The sequence below is a fragment of the Cuculus canorus genome, chromosome 3 (genome assembly GCF_017976375.1).
Source record: "Cuculus canorus isolate bCucCan1 chromosome 3, bCucCan1.pri, whole genome shotgun sequence".
NCBI classification, from domain to species: domain Eukaryota; kingdom Metazoa; phylum Chordata; class Aves; order Cuculiformes; family Cuculidae; genus Cuculus; species Cuculus canorus.
The window spans coordinates 118,825,508-118,839,118 of record NC_071403.1 but is presented as its reverse complement, the minus strand read 5'-3'; the positions used below and the strand labels follow the sequence as shown (position 1 = coordinate 118,839,118).

General features: G+C 46.3%; 1 protein-coding gene across 1 annotated transcript in view; it reads right to left on the bottom strand.

The window, feature by feature from the left end:
- FKBP1B (FKBP prolyl isomerase 1B) overlaps positions 1-9,826 on the bottom strand; it is a 49,032-nt gene extending 39,206 nt beyond the window's left edge. Inside the window, exons 1-2 of the mRNA XM_054063404.1 lie at positions 9,337-9,826; positions 6,253-6,300 (exon numbers count right to left, since the gene is read on the bottom strand). Coding sequence (XP_053919379.1) covers positions 6,253-6,300; positions 9,337-9,373 — 85 coding nt within the window. The 5' untranslated portion in view covers positions 9,374-9,826. The remainder of the gene's footprint in view (positions 1-6,252; positions 6,301-9,336) is intronic.
- Positions 9,827-13,611: the final 3,785 nt, after the last annotated feature.

Below are 13,611 nucleotides of genomic sequence, written 5' to 3'. Positions count from 1 at the left end.
GTATAATATATCTTGGGAATGTGCTCAATAAAACAATTAAGTTCTATCTATATCAGCTGGCTATAATTCAAGGGTCAATTTTAATGTCTGTTACAATAGAATCATAGAATCACCAGGTTGGAAGGGACCCACTGGGTCATTGAGTCCAACCATAATTGGACCAATTGGACCATAACCAATACAATTCTTATTAATGATAACTCTAATTGCAGTGTTCACTATCCTCTTGCAAATCCAGCTAGACAGCTTCCTGGAGACAAAGAATTTTGATTAAATTCCTTACTTAGTTCAATTTTCCTCTAAGACGCACATGCATGGTCCCACTGAAGTGGCACAGAAGTTTCTGCAAGCGGAATCAGAGAAACTGCATACTCCTCTACTCACCTGGCACAACGCGCTTTCACACTAATCATAGACCAATAGAATCATAAAGGTTGGAAAAGACTCTAAGATGATCCTGTCCAACCGTCAGCCCAACACCATCGTGCCTATCAAGCTATGTCCCAAAGTGCCACGTCTATGTGTTTTTTTGAACACCTCCAGGGAAGGAGACTCCACCACTTCCCTGGGCAAAGCTGATGTACCTCCAGCCATGCAGATACCGAGGATCCTAGACAGATACGTAACACTGCAAAGTTATTCTGAATTTATGCTAGTCTTTTTGAGAGTATGTCAGTATAGACAAATCTCTGGCTATTACTACATATGCTCAGTCCTGAAGTGATTTTGATCCAAGAAAACAAGCAGATCAGTTCTCTTTTTGGCAAGAGTGATTTCAAGGGAATTGCATTATATTTGTATTGTGTTAAATAGAAAATACTTCTTAAAGTCACGATAAATCAAACGTTCTCTAAATTACTGTTAATGTGCATCTATGCTATCTTCTTTAGTTATGAAAAAAGATAAATAATAAAAAGGCTTTCAACTTCACACACACAACCATAACTCTCAGCACTACACCACTGCCAATGCTAAAGAAACAATATGAAGTAATTTTGGTAATATACGGGAAAAGAAGATGATACGTGTTTGTCCTCAGATCACTAGGAAAAGCACAATCAATCATTTGTTCCGCTTTAAATAAAGGCCTGCTTCCTAAAACAGAATGAGTTTGTGCAGCTCAGCTGAAATAAATGGAATAGTCATTTATTTCAACAGGGAATTTAACTTTAGGCATTAAACAAAAAAAAAATCAGCTTCTCAGTACTGAAATATCGAAGTGGAGAGGGAGATGCTGATCTCATCTTCCTGGCATAATGTGACAGGATGTGTGGGAATGGTTCAAAGCTGCACCACGGGAGGTTTAGACTGGACATTAAGAAGTACTTCACAGAATCACAGAATCACCAGGTTGGAAAGGACCCACTGGATCATCGAGTCCAACCATTCCTAACACTCCCTAAACCATGTCCCTCAGCACTTCATCAACCCTTTCCTTAAACACCTCCAGGGAAGGCGACTCGACCCCCTCCCTGGGCAGCTGTTCCAGTGCCCAATGACTCTTTCTGTGAAGAATTTTTTTCTGATATCCAACCTGAACCTCCCCAGGGCGGTGAAACACCAGAACAGTCTTCCTAGAGAGGTGGTCAACGCCCCAAGGCTGTCAGTGGTTAAGAGACATTTGGACAATGCCTTTAAATAACATTTTTTAACTTTTGGTCAGCCCTGAAGCGGTCAGGTAGTTGGACTGGGTGAACATTGTAGGTACCTTCCAACTGAAACAGTCTATCCTATCCTATCCTATCCTATCCTATCCTATCCTATCCTATCCTATCCTATCCTATCCTATCCTATCCTATCCCACACCACCCCAAATTTATTCGGTGCAATTTTGTGGCCATTGCCCTGGCCTAAAAAGTCTACGGAAAACCTTCTCTGACAGAAATCCGATTTAATAACAAATTAATGGTTTGATGTGTCTTTATAGTCTCACTCAAACAAGTCTGTTCCACCACACTACAAACACTGAACAACATCAGTACTTTAAAAAGGGTAATTGTATTATTATCACAGATTAACAAATGACCAAGGAGAAAGATGAAGAGGTTAAGAATTCAGCTCTGCCACAAGCTACATGGCACAACACAAAAGAATGTCAGCTCCAAATAACTTGGATAAAAAGCTGCCTTCTCACTGTTAAGAGCAAATTTAGGACTGGTACACACAAAGCTTGTTTAAGTGCCCACCATCATTTAGCACGGGATGGGACTCCACTTTCTGGAGGGCAGATTTTACCCTACTGCTTCCAGTCGGAGCATTCCCCACCCCAGCAAAGGTTTTGTTTAGACAAAAAGCCATATTTTGTTTTACTGTCATAAATCTCTGAAAATGCTGCATGCTAATTGCCATTGCCAGAGTCAACAAATTTAAATCACAAAACCACGGAAAATGCCTTGAAACCGTTGATACGCTCCAAGACTAATGACCCTGTAATTTATTTACTCCTATTACTATCAGTACTTTAATGTAACCTAAAGACCCAACCAAGATTAGGACACTATTACATTAGGCACAAAGAAGGAGCAGTTCGTATCCCAGATTGCCTGCAATCTATCTACACGAGGCAGACAAAGTACAACTATCATTTCGGAGATGGAAAACAGAAGGAGTAAGCAGGCTGCCAAAGGCTTTCAGAAGCTTGCTCAATGAAATCTCTGACAAAAACATGACATAAACCATTGCTGCTGGAAGTGCATTTCGGTGCCAAGGCACTACCTTTTCTACTAATCCCATTACTTTGTTATTGTGTCAGGTCACTTTTGAGATGCAACATAGATATGGGATGATAAGAAGAAATTATTGCATTTGTTATATTTTTTAGCAAAGATAAAACATACCTGACTATGTTCTTCAGTCATATACTAAGATCGGGACTCGGTTTCATGTTCTATCACAGTGCTCCTATCTAATCTTCTGCAATGATCCAGAGCATTTATTTGTGTACTTAACTCAGGCTGTGCCAAGCTGAAAAATTAGCAAGTGATTTACTGTACCAAACTAAGGCACCTTACGTAGTCACAAAGGGCAATGAGGTACTCCTCAAGGGTAATCTAAAAATCCTGCTGTAATTGTAAAGCAACCAAGAACTACTCCTCATAAAGAAAAAAAAAATGCTTAAATGAGGAGGTTTCTTCTAAAATGTGCTGAACACAGGAAGGACATGGATGTGTTGGAGCAAGTCCAGAGGAGGACTCCAAAGACAATCCGAGGGCTGGAGCACCTCCCATACAAGGACAGTCTGAGAGAGTTGGGCTTGTTCAGAGAAGAGAAGAGAAGAGAAGAGAAGAGAAGAGAAGAGAAGAGAAGAGAAGAGAAGAGAAGAGAAGAGAAGAGAAGAGAAGAGAAGAGAAGAGAAGAGAAGAGAAGAGAAGAGAAGAGAAGAGAAGAGAAGAGAAGAGAAGAGAAGAGAAGAGAAGAGAAGAGAAGAGAAGAGAAGGAAAGCTTTTGGGGAGACTGTAGAGCAGCCTTCTAGTACTGAAAGAGGCTACAGGAAAGCTGGGGAGGGGCTCTTGATCAGGGAGTGCAGTGATAGGATGAGGGGGTAATGGTTTTAAGCTTAAAGAGGGAAGATCTAGATTAGACATTAGGAAGCAATTTTTTCCTGTGAGGTCGGTGAGACCCTGGCCCAGGTTGCCCAGGGAAGCTGTGGCTGCCCCATCCCTGGGGGTGTTCAAGGCCAGGTTGGATGGGGCTTGGAGCAGCCTGGGCCAGTGGGAGGTGTCCCTGCCCATGGCAGTGGGGGGACTGGATGGGCTTTAAGTTCCCTTCCATCCCAAACTATTCTATGATTCTCTGAAACTGTTCTCCAGTGAGGTTACACCTTAACTTTAGCTGCCACTGAACTTAAGTCTATCTATTAAGGCACCACAGAAATCAGACCACAAAATCTGCTCTTGAGATTACGCATCCAGCTGTGCAGGACAGAGAGAGGCAAAGCTGCCCCATACAGCCTAATAGCTGGAGCGCTGACAGCGTAAGTGTAAAACTCAGTCACAGCTCTCCTTCATCTTGGGGAGATTCCAGTTCTCACTTCCCACTTCTCTGGAACATGTAGGGTCATCAGACTACAAACTACCCTACTAAATCCCTGCCTCGGCAATGCATGAATCACAAGGTCCTGGAGGACTCTAAAGTTCCGCCAAATATCTGGGGTACCAGCCTTGGGTCCTGACAGGACTTCTGCATGAACTGCCAGGACAACTCATGCAGACAACTTACTCCTAAAGATCTTCTTCCCAAAGACACATCAGAAACAACCTACGGGCCTTTACTCCTGCAGTGCCAGCATTCCATGCTCTCTACCATCACTTCCCAATCCATGATAAATGGCACATCTGAGAGACTACTGGAGAGGGAAAGCAAGACAGGGAAGTAAGACCAAATAGATCCCACAGCCCACTGTTTGCTTGAGTCTTCTTAACTTGCTCTGGAAGAATCAAGGGCCTTCTAGTATTCCCCTCCTCCCTTTAAAAATATTACCAGCAGAGACTACTTAGACATTACAACAGCACTGGAACTGAGACAATGATCTTTTTCTGATATCTGTTCTAATCTGGGAGCTAGAGAGGTTGCGTAACCAGGTTGGATGGGGCCTTGGGCAGCCTGCTTTAGTGGGATGTCCCTGCCCATGGCAGGGGGGTTGGAATTAGATGATCTTTAAGGTCCCTTCCAACCCAAACTATTCTACGATTCTATAACATCAATAGCAAGATCACAGAATCCTTTATGTTGGAAAAAACCCTTAAGATCATCAAGTCCAGCTGTAAACCCCACACTGCCAAGTTCAAGATACATGGAGGAAGCGCAGTTTACACTGCAGATTGATTAAATGAGTTTTTATGAGGTCTTTTATGTCAAAGCCAGCTTATGATAGCCTCATCTAAGACATTATCTAATATCAATAAATGTGTATAGAATCTTGATAACTTTCCACGTCCACCATTCACACCCTTAGAAGTGATCCAGCAGAACAGTACTTTGTGGGAGCCACAGGCCTCAAAGTTTTTTTGCCTGTTTCAATTATGACATTTAAATTTATCCAGAACTAACTCAGGGTAGGAGGTGACAATTTTATTTCATAAAAATTTTAGTAGTTAGGGCCAGTACAGAAACTTGTCTTTCAACATCTTCACAAAAATAATGTTAAAAGCATCTATTTTCAGATCTAAGTTACAGAGGAACGTCTGTAAGGCTGAGACTGGCACAGCAGACCCATGTGTTTAGCTTCTAAATCAAGCTAAAAATCCTCATCGGATCAAAATACTCTCTCTATACAAATGCATAGGTGCTTAAACCCAGAAATCCATACCTCAAGCCAGTGCACTAACTCCCCTATAACCTTCTAAAGAGTGATATTATTGAAAATATATCAATAAGCTTCTTGAAAATTCAATCAGGTTTATTTCATTAGTTAGATTCACTGAAAAATGTTCACACCTTGCTCCAGCTTCAAGAGGCAAGCGCAAAACTGAAAGAAGGCAACAGCTACCAGTGAGAACTTTCCTCCAATACAGAACGCTAGAGGAAAACATTACCTCGCAGATCTAGACCAGATCAGCAGCTGTCAACTCCCACATCATCTACATTTTGCCTTCTTAAGAAAAAGACCACATAAGCCGGCAGCTCTTGATGTGAAGTTCCCAGCCGAGGGACGCGGAATGCAGAGGTCCTTGCATTCTTTTGAAAGTTTACATAACTATATATAAAACATGGTGTTACAAACTGATTTAAAGGACATTTTCCCTCCGTGCAAAGGTGCAGAGCAAACAGTTCCATTAACCAACTCGCCACTTCAGATTGATACAGGTCCATAAAGCAGGTGTTAAATAGACCTCACATTGATTTCTTCAGTACGGAATGAATTTTACTGCCTATGTACAGACACACGCTTTTAAGAAACATACAATCATTAATTATCTGTATGGAGACCAGAGGCTGGAAAAATACAAATCCAGCATTTTCACTGTTTGATGTTTGATTTCGTTATCTAGTGTAATGGCTTAAAGAATCAGGTCCACAGCTTCGTTTGTTAACCTCTTACCATTGAACGCTACACTTGGCAAATCTACTAGTGTGCACACGTAGATTCTGTAGCCCGAACTGCTCAGCTAGAGGTGAAATATTCAGGAATCCCACCACAACATAATCAAATGGATTATAAGCGACAAAACAAAGCGAAAAATACAATAAATGTCAAACCATTCCTGAAAGCAAAGCGGTTGATACTGAGAGACTATTCAGAACGTGCCTTACCTGTGTAGTGCACCACACACGTCTGACCCTTCTTCGGAAATGTCCGTCCTGTTAAAATTATAAAAGGTTGTTCTTTAATTTCCGCTGATTAATCTTTGTGGCTAGGCAGGTTTATCTTCTAAGAGGAAAATGCCAGACAGACCTCGCATTGACTATGCTTTATCAAATCACCAGTATGTAAGAAAGGAACAGGCATGGTTTAGGGTAGAAGGTCCCAACTTGGCTCCTATTTAACTGTTAGACCAAATAATATTTTCCTTATGCAACTTTCCCTACATATGTGGGCATTATATATGCACTTATATTCTGTAAGTGCAAAAGGACTGTCAAAACTTCATGGATTATAACCTTAAAATCTTCAGACTATTTTTGTTACCACTTTTCAAATAGAGTCTTAGTCTGACATCGTGAAAAAAAAAGAAATCCATTTGTATTCACATTTCTAATGCCTTTCACTCACGGCAGCTCTAACCAGCTCATCTTTAATTTGCCAGGCAGGGTTTTAAAACAAATTTCACATCCAAAGGCAGTTTAATTTTCCATTTTACCTGTTCTAGGTATTGCCAAAGGCGCTAAAACCTAGAGGGAGATTTTCCCAGTGCCAATGGCATATTAAAGCAGCCAACCTTGATTTCTCAAGTAATACTGGCCTGGGGAGGGCCCAGGCTGAAAAGAACTTATATTTATAAATGAGACATATTATTAAGGAATATCCTTGCCAGAAAGCTGGGAACTGAGGATTCGGATAGAAAATGAGGCTCACAGCTTAGCTGGCTTTCTGGCCTCTTTAGTCTGAATTAACATAACAAGTTATGCATTACAGGGTGCATCACAGGGTGTGAAACATCAAGTAACACATAAGCTACGTACTTAGAGGTTATGCACCAAAACTACCGTGAGCAGTAAACGGCAGATCTGAACCAAGATTTATAGCATGAAATGGAGAAGATAGTGCTTCCAAGCATCATCTGAACAGCCTGTTCATCGGCTTGGCTGTCTGGAGTATGGGGATTGCACAGAGTGTGGTACAAGAGGCATCCAGTCAGGGCATCACCGTAACCCTAAAGAGGGATTGGTCTCATTTAACCTTCACCATCTACAGCGCAGGCAGCTATTACATCCCAACCTCCTGGGCTTCCCCTGTTGATGCTGGAGAATTAGCTGCACTTTGATGGAAATCCAGACTACCCAGGGAGAGGCAAGGTGAGTTATTCTCTGGAGATACCTATGGAGAAAACCTAGAAGACGGCTTTAGGACTAGCCACCCAGCCTGAGAAAAGTTATGCGAGATGAATCCTGCGCTTGGTAAATCAGGCATTATTCAAGTGATGCGCTATTATACAGAGATCTGAGGAGTATCAGACTGCTGACATGCATTCAGGTCTGTGATATAACACCAGCAAAGTCAATGAAGCTACATAAAATCACATCAAAGTTGAATTAAAAGCAGAGATTCTCAAGACCACTGACTAGCTGTGGTTTTAAGACAGTGTTTAAAGCCAGCTGATTTTGATTAAGATTTGCAACCAAGAGAACTAATCCATATAACCTTATTTGGAATAGCACATTGCTTACAAAGACAGCCTTGATACATTTAATAGCTAGAAAGTACTATTACAAGGTTAAGTTTCACCCTCTCTGCTCACAACCCAGCAACGTCACTTACACCCACGTAAGTATTCTGGTTTTACATATGCAACCAAGAGAAGAGTTTGATCCCCAGAGCTAAACAGCACAGAGGGAGAAGCCAATTTAAAAGGACACACAAAGAAAGAAAAGATGCTGGGCCAAGAAAGTTGAGCTGAGATGGGACTTGAACAAATTATTTACAGTTGTATATCAGCCAGGGATGAACCTGGCCCATTATAGAGACAGAAAGGGCAATATAACATAGAAATTATGTCCTCTTAAAAAAACAAACCAAAACAAAACCACCCTTATGAAATGATATCATAATGCCAGAGAAGAGCACGAAGAAAGACACTGAGGTCCTGGAGCGTGTTCAGAGAAGGGCAATGAAGCTGGTGAAGGGACTGGAGAACAAATGTTATGAGGAGCAGCTGAGGGACCCTGGGGTTGTTTAGCCTGGAGGAGGCTGAGATCTTATCACTATCTACAACTGCCTGAAAGGAGGTTGCAGAGAGGTGGGTGTTGGTCTCTTCTCCCAGGTGACAGGTGATAGGACAAGGGGCAATGGCCTCAAGCTGCATCAGGGCAGCTTTAGATTAGACATTAGGAAAAATGTCTTCACCAAAAGGACTATTGAGTGCTGACATGGGCTGCCCAGGGAGGTGGTTGAGTCACCATCCCTGGAGATATTCATAAAAGACAGGTAGATGAAGTGCTTAGGCATATGGTTTAGTAGTGGACAGGTACAGTTGGACTCAACGATCTCAAAGGTCTTTTCCAACCTAGCGATTCTATGATTCTGTGAACTGGCACTGGGAGGCAGAGCCTCTGCTGAGTAGAGGTTATTGCTACCCAGGCTGCCCCTCTGCCCTCCCCAGCATCTCGGGTTTCCCTGGAGCGTGCTGCTGCGCCAGGAGGGATGCTGGTACCCGTGCTGGGAGGGATGGGGGCACCCATGCCGGGAGGGATGCTGGTACCTGTGCTGGGAGGGATGGGGGCACCCATGCCAGGAGGGATGCTGGTACCCGTGCTGGGAGGGATGGGGGCACCCATGCCGGGAGGGATGCTGGTACCCGTGCTGGGAGGGATGGGGGCATCCATACCAGGAGGGATGCTGGTACCCGTGCTGGGAGGGATGGGGGCATCCATGCCAGGAGGGATGCTGCACCCACTCTGGGAAGGATGCTGGCACCCACGCCGGGAGGGATGCTCGCACCCATGCCCCGAGGGATGAAGACACCCACACTCAGAGGGATGCTGCACCCACTCTGGGAGGGATGCTGGCACCCACACTCAGAGGGATGCTGGCACCCCCGGCCCCCGGCCAGTGGAACCGGGCAAAGTTTGCAGCAGGGACAAACCCTCCCGGGTCTGTGCAGCTGTCAGCGATGCCCCACACCAATTCCCAGCCCCCCTGCCGCCCTCTCCCGAGCCCCGGACACCCCGCGTCCCTACCGTCCCCGGGAGAGATGGTCTCGATCTCCACCCCCATCGCGGCACCGGCGCGGCTCGGCTCGGCACCCTCGGTTCAGGCTCGGCTCGGCACCCTCGGCTCGGCAGCACCCTCGGCGCGGCTCGGTTCAAGCTCAGCAGCCCTCGACTCGGTTCAGCTCAGCTCTGCACCCTTCGGCTCAGCTCAGCACCTCTTGGCTCGGCTCGATTCGGTTCAGCTCAGCTCGGCTCAGCTCAGCTCAGCATCCCTCGGCTCGACTCGGTTCGGCTCAGCTCAGCTCGGTTCAGCTCAGCTCGGTTCAGCTCAGGTCAGCTCGGCTCGGCTCGGCTCGGTTCAGCTCAGCTCAGTTCGGCTCGGCTCGGCTCGGTTCAGCTCAGCTCGGTTCGGCTCGGCTCGGCTCTGCTCGGCTCGCCTCTGCTCGGCTCGGCTCGGCTCGGCCCGCCCGCGCGGCTCCGCCGCCCCCAGCGCCGGCTGCCCCCGGCGGTGCCGCTGCCCGGGTCCTCCCCGCTGCCCGTCACCCTCCCGCAGCCAATGCCGGGCAGGGGCGGGGCGGCGGGGCGGGGAGGGGCTGAGCGACCCCTCCTGGTGCCGCCTGCCAGCATCCCCCTATCCTGGTGCCCCTGCCAGCATCCCCCCTCCCAGCATCCCCCCTCCCAGTCCCCCTCCAATGATCCCCCCTCCCAGCATCCCCCCTCCCAGTCCCCCTCCCAGCATCCGCCCTCCTGCTCTCCCCTCCCAGCATCCCCCCTTCCAGTCCCCCTCCAATGATCCCCCCTCCCAGCATCCCCCCTCCCAGCATCCCCCCTCCAATGATCCCCCCTCCCAGACCCCCTCCCAGCATCCCCCCTCCCAGCATCCCCGCTCCTGCTCTCCCCTCCCAGCATCCCCCCTCCCAGCATCCCCCCTCCAATGATCCCCCCTCCCAGACCCCCTCCCAGCATCCCCCCTCCCAGCAACCCCGCTCCTGCTCTCCCCTCCCAGCATCCCCCCTCCCGGCGCACCTGCAGCAGCAGCAGGGGCAGCGGTAACTGTCATAGAATCATTAAGGTTAGAAAATACCTCTAAGATCATCCAGTCCAGCCCCAATACAACCCATGTCCCAAAGTGCCACATCTACACGGTTTTTGAATGCCTCCAGGGATGGGGACTGCACTCCTGCCCTGGGCAGCCTGTCCCAGTGCTTCACCGCTCGTTTGGTAAAGAAATTTTTTCTAATATCCAGTCTAAATCTCCCCTGGCTCAACTTGAAGCCATTTCCTCTTATCCTATCGCTTATTACTTGGGAGAAGAGACCAGCACCCACCTCATCACAACCTCCTTTCTGGGAACTGCAGACAGCAATGATGTCTCTCCTCAGCTTCCTCTTCTCCAGATTAAACAATCCCAGTTCCCTCAGCCGCTCCTCATTAGAGTTGTGCTGCAGACCCGTTGGTGGTGACCCCCACGGCCCAGCAGCAGCGACAGTGGTACCCATTGGTGATGACCCCCACCCCATCAGCAAGGGCAGTGGTACCCACTGGTGGTGCCCCTCATCCCAGCAAGGGCAGCCGTACCCATCGGTGGTGGCCCCACCACACAGCAGGGGCAGCAGTACCCATTGGTGGTGCCCCCAGCCCAGCAGCTTTGAAGGACCTCGTGTTTCATTGCACAACACAGTGTATAACTTCCTGCCCTAATCTGTGTTCGAATAAGAAAATCTACCATGTATTGCTCAGATGTTCCCGTGAGGGGAGATTATAAATTTGAAAGCCTGTGCAAGAGCTACAGCTACTTCTGATGAGTACACCCAAAATAATGAAAAATATAATTTCCTCAGAAACAGAACCACAGAATGGTTTGAGTTGAAAAAGACCTCTAAGATCATTGACTCTAGCCATCGATCCAGCCCTGCTAAGTACACCACTAGACCATGTACCCAAGTACATCTACTCGTCTTTTAAACACCTTCCGGGATGAAGACTCAACCACCTTCCTGGGCAGCCTCTTCCAAAGCCTGACCACCCTTTCAGTAAGGAAATTCCTCCTAATACCCAACCTAAATCTCCCCTGGAACATCTTGAAGCCATTTCCCCTTGTCCTGTCACCAGCTACCAGGGAGAAGAGACCAACCTCCACCTCACTACGATCTGCTTTCAGGTAGAAAGGAGGTTCTTCCCTCAGCCTCCTTTTCTTCCAGCTAAGCAGCCTCAGCTGCCTCAGCCACTCCTGATAAGGCTTGTGCTCTAAACCTTTCAGCAGCTTTGTTGCCTTTCTCTGCACATGCTCCAGAATCTCCCAGTTTCCACCAACTCTAAAGGAATACTTTTGTTTACAGTTCTGCGTGTTCTGGGTTAAAAAAAAAAAATGAAAACAGAACCTCAACATCATCAATTTTTCCAACTGAAAGAGCTGTATCCATCTAATTCCAACCTGCACTTCCCTGACACTGTGTTTTCAGGATTTTTATCTGTTACAAATTGGATTCCATTCAGGGATAAAGGTGTTCGTCTGCACGGGGCAGCTGCCAGGATGATTGAACTGGGGAATTACTGTATTGGTTTGTAACTCAGGTGAGTCGGACACTCCGAAATTACTGGGGGTGCATGAAAGTCCCCCCAAAGCAGGCAAGTGAGGAAAAAGCAAGAGTTCATAGGAGTTCAGTAATGGTAATGAGGACTGGACAGGGATTTCTTTAGCCTGCCTCCCATCCCAGTTAATTCTGCATATAACACGTACAGAAGAAGCAAACACTTACTTCAGTTCATCAGAAAAAGTCTGTAACAGTGATAAATCTGCAAAGGGATTTTATTTCAGTGTGAATCTCAGAATGTCATTTGATTTCGAAGCAGTAGAAAGATACCACAAATGCATTTGAGAAACAGACAAGTGCCACACCAGAAGTAAGTGTCACAGAAGTATTAAGAAGACATGAACATTGTTAATTCCAGATGCGCCTCAGAGTCACTACAGAGCAACAAGGACGGCACTGCAAATGTTGAGAGTATAAGGGGAGTAAGAAAGTGAAGTTGTAGGTACATAGTGTCCTTGTAGGGCCCTTGACTTTATAAGAAAGGGCTGCTTCCATCCAGGCTCCAGGTAGGTGCCTATGTCCTCCCAGACAATCAGAACATCCAAAGGTCCAACTCTGAACAAAAGCAATTTATACTTTGCTGGGTTCCCTTTGCCCTTTGTAAGCCCATGCCTCCTCTGATCAGGGCTACGCGTCTCTCCGCGATGGTGGGAGAACAGGTGCCACCGAGTCGCATCTTGTGACAGGAGGAGATTGGACTCAATCACATAGCAGATACAGTTCAGAAAGGACCACAGGATATCTACTCCAAGTGTCATCACAAATAACAGGCCTTAAATACAGGCAGACTTTCAACCACAAGGGAAAAGCAAACCCCACCAACAGCACAAGGCACAAGCCAAAGGAATAGGAGGGACCAGGTGATCCAGCTCTAAACCCACTGTATTTATAAGCATCCTATCCTGTGGCCTCTTGCCCTGTGCTGGGTCCCTAAGTGCAGACACAGCTTCTTTTGGGCGTGAGCTAATTAGATCCCTTACACTTGTATTCTAAATAACATGGATGGAAGGGTGAGGCCACATTCCAAGACAGAAAAGAGGTTCTGAGGAGGGTATCACAAAACTGTTGGGTGAATATTTTTTAAAATCTTTATCACCACAGATGTTGAATAACAAATAATGTTGTTATTTTTCACCTTATAGCACTCACTGGAGGCATCGATGTCCTCAAAGACGCTGTTGTCAACAACTGTGAAGAACATGAAGAGAAGACTGAAACAAGGAGTGTCTGATATCTTCAGGAAAGTCTCTGAAATGCAAGAGAAAGTGGTTTAGGGTTGCTAGGGTTGGCAGAGAATTGGAGGCGAGGCAAAGAGTGAAAAGGGCCTAAAAGAGAAAGTCTTTCCATGGCCAAGGAAATGGCTAACACAAATTATTGGAGGAAACCAGGAGACTTATGTTTTAAAGAGTGCTTTTTGGAAGCTGTTGCACGACATCTACCTCCTGTCTCTTTGGCATCCAGCGTATCTGTATGAAGGGTAAAGTCCATTAGTCTCAGCTTTCGGGGCTCTGTAGAGCTGACCTTCCTGAGCAGTGGTTTACCACACGACCTTCCCAAAGCACGTCTTTCTATCCTGGCAACAAAACTGTAGCCAGGGAAAGTGAAGTGTTCTCTGAGCCCTCCTTCCCAAATGTTTTGATGGAACCACATGACTGCAATGTCTAAGATTCCTCAGTGGTCATAAAGAGGACAAGTTGATCACAGTCAT